The sequence below is a fragment of the Ascaphus truei genome, unplaced genomic scaffold (genome assembly GCF_040206685.1).
Source record: "Ascaphus truei isolate aAscTru1 unplaced genomic scaffold, aAscTru1.hap1 HAP1_SCAFFOLD_625, whole genome shotgun sequence".
Lineage (NCBI taxonomy): Eukaryota > Metazoa > Chordata > Amphibia > Anura > Ascaphidae > Ascaphus > Ascaphus truei.
In genome coordinates this window covers 177,718-181,263 of record NW_027456958.1, presented here as the reverse complement: position 1 = coordinate 181,263, position 3,546 = coordinate 177,718, and the positions used below count along the sequence as shown (strand labels likewise).

Below are 3,546 nucleotides of genomic sequence, written 5' to 3'. Positions count from 1 at the left end.
GTGTGTGTGTGTGTGTGTATCTGTGTGTGTGCACAATGTAATACATTTGTGCACGGCTGCACACACTATATAACAGCCCCTAGGCCGTGCTTATAGTGCCTGCGACAGCGACACAACATCGCACAAACACAAAAGCTTTGCCGCCGCCGCCGCGTGCGCTTATAGTGAAAACTTGAAGCCGGCAAATTTGATTTTTCAGGGGTCGTCGTGTCACGTGACGGTCCTTGAACCAATTAAATGCCCGGAATCCCGCGCCGTCGCGGCGAAACATAACTTTCGCCGGTGGCGACGGGTGACGTCACCCGTCGTGTCGCCGTCACCATCGGCGGCGCTATAACTATAGGCACAGCCTTAGACTTGTGTTATGGCTTTATAGTGATTTCATGTAACTTCATTCCCACGTGACTTCAATTTCGAAGCAGCACTGCCACCCTGTGGAGTAACTGTCAACTTCAGACATTTCTACTGGAGGATTTGTGTTTGCTGAACTTGTTTCCCCGGTCTGCATTTCTTCCCCGTGTCACCTCATGCAGGGTAAATTAGAAATAAAAGCAAATTAATAAAACAGGGATATTTATTCAAAAAAATACTGATGAATGTAGTTGATCATACACATCTAAATATTACAAATGAATTACATTTACAGACATATAGATGCAGACACAATATAATTAAATACATGAAATAGATGGCACACAAATGTGTTCGTGTGAGTTGGGCAATACTAGGCAAAGCAAATGTGATCACTGTTTATTGAGATAAACTTCAAACCAATCACATTGTCGCGCGGGCTTTTTTTTTTTTTTTTTTTTATAAACAGTAACGGCTATCACTGAGCCAATCAGACTAAAGACTTTTTCAGCCAATCAAAATCAAGGAACGTCTTCCAGTGCAATTCATTTTCTCCCCTCATGGGGTGTCTGTGGTTTTCACTCAGGTCCGCTCATACTGCATATAAGCAGCAGCTTTACCGCAATTATCTCATTCGCTCCTTGTTTTGACACTTTGCAGAATGACTGGTCGCGGCAAAGGAGGAAAAGGGCTCGGGAAAGGAGGTGCCAAGAGGCACAGGAAGGTTCTTCGTGACAACATCCAAGGCATTACCAAGCCAGCTATCCGCCGCCTGGCTCGCAGAGGAGGAGTGAAGCGCATCTCCGGTCTCATCTATGAAGAGACCCGTGGGGTGCTCAAGGTTTTCCTGGAGAATGTGATCCGGGACGCGGTCACCTACACAGAGCACGCTAAGAGGAAGACAGTCACCGCTATGGACGTGGTGTATGCTCTCAAGCGCCAGGGCCGCACTCTCTATGGATTCGGAGGCTAAACGGTGACACTTCTTACCAACTGATGATACGGAATTCACATTCATTTAACCCAAAGGCTCTTTTAAGGGCCACCCACATTCTCCTGTATAGAGCTCTGGTTACACCGCCATCTTATTCTTACCCGTTTTCATGTTGCCGTCTCTGACGGGACTCAATATTTCATATTGGAAACGGGTTAGAGAAATACAATTCACTACAAAACCACCCCACAGTATGTGACAGCATTGTTTACAGCGCTTTATCTACGATTCTTTTATATAAACTTTGCTATACTCCCTTCATGCTATTAACTGCTAATTCATAAAGCAAACTACAAATATTGGTCTCACTTTTTGATATAACTTCTCTGAATTAGAAGTGCCTACACTTGACAGATTTAAATACGTGATTTTAATTGCTCGATCCATATACACATTTTTTTACATTGCACATTGGTACAATCTGCAAAAGAAAATGTATCTGTATTGATTTTAACCGCTATGAAAACAATTACATTTTTATAGACTTGCATAAAACAATGACAATGTTTGAGCATTCATTCATTATTATTTTGCTGTCTTTTCTGCTCTTAAAACAGAATCCCCAATGCAAATTTTTCATAAAATAGTCACTCCTTTTATATTCCATTAAATAGTCCCATATATTGGGCATCATGTATCAGCTTTTGATGAGAAAAAAATGCAATCGGATTTTCTTTAGCACTTTCTGTGACTTTTATGATTCTTTGTCACAACTGTAAATCTCATACATATTGATCACGTTTTTTGGTTTTATGATCATAAATACAACCCCGCATTTCATGTGTAAAACACTCAGTTTGGGGATCTCGGAACAATTATACAGAGAAGGTAAAAAGGCGCCAAAGCTTTACTATCTGTCATTCAAACAAAGACCACACGGTGGCAGTATTGTTTTGGAAATGACCTGGATTCTGGAGACCTGGATTTTTCACAATGATCTGAATCAAAGGTTTCACCTCCAGATATTTGTGTTTAAATACGTTTTGCGGATTCCCTTGAATATAATTAGTGAATTAAGTTGAAAATCAACAGGACTCTAGCATCACTTCTTAAATCGCACAAATATGTGACTGATGTGTGGGCTGAAACTGCCAAAGATGCCACATTTCCCACACAATCTATACAGGGGAAAACGCAGCAGCACCAAAATAAAGGCAGCAAAACACACACACGTGTGTAACTCACATTAACATGAAACACTTGGGGTCTTACTTACTTTTGTGAACAATGTTACTAAATCAATCTGTTCAATTAATTCAATGATCCTTTGTGTTTTTTATTTCAGTCACACTTTATCTCAAAGATTATCCCGGAGACCAGAACGTAACCCCGGGATCAAGGCACCAGAACGGACAAAGCGTTTCAATAAAGAGAATTTATTCTGGCCGTATCCAGCCCAGCACAAACTCACAAACCACTTACACTCCCCAAAACAGGGAATACAGGGGGATTCTAGGTGCCAGGCGCCACTTCCAAGGCTCCCCAGGGTTTGCTCCCACTCCTGTGGGGTTTGAGGCTGCAGCGCTTTCAAACCTGTTTGCTTTCTGAGACTCTGTCCCGCAGCACGGAACCGGTTTCACATCTCCCGCTGGATGAAGCTCCCAGCGACGTGTGAAGGTGTCTCTGGCGCAGCCTTGGGGCGCACCGCTTAGTTCCCTGCACGCTGGGATCACACTGACCCTGAGCGCTGCTGGGTTCCCCTTACATAGAGTCCCCGCTGCTATAGGGCATCGCTGTAGATGGAGGCCATCTTGTCCAAACACCTATTGAGCTTGTTCAACTCATTCTTAGAAGGGAGTCCTATCCCATCCACAATGTCGTCCGCAAATCTGGCGATAATACTTAAAGAAGGGAAGGACCCCACCCAATGTGGCAGTTACAGACCAATCTCATTGTTGAACAACGACCTTAAACTATATAGTAAAATTTTGGCGAACAGACTTAACCCTATCCTCCCGAGACTAATACACAAGGACCAGGTCGGGTTTGTCCTGGGCCGACAGGCCTCAGACAATACACGTAAAATAATTAACTTAGTAGACCATGCTCACCTTTCAGGCTCAAAGGCGATGCTATTAAGCCTAGACGCAGAGAAGGCATTTGACAGGATTGACTGGCTATTTCTAGACCAAACACTGATAAAACTTGGTTTTGGAGACTCGTTCTTAAAGGGTGTTCAAGCACTTTATCAGAACCCTTCT

The 3,546-nt window shown here is 43.2% G+C and overlaps 1 protein-coding gene across 1 annotated transcript; it reads left to right on the top strand.

Annotated features, from left to right (window-relative positions):
* Positions 1–997: 997 nt before the first annotated feature.
* Positions 998–1,447, top strand: LOC142485705 (histone H4). The gene has a single exon (XM_075584509.1). It carries the CDS (start codon positions 1,013–1,015, stop codon positions 1,322–1,324), a length of 312 nt encoding a protein of 103 aa, XP_075440624.1. The 5' UTR covers positions 998–1,012; the 3' UTR covers positions 1,325–1,447.
* Positions 1,448–3,546: the final 2,099 nt, after the last annotated feature.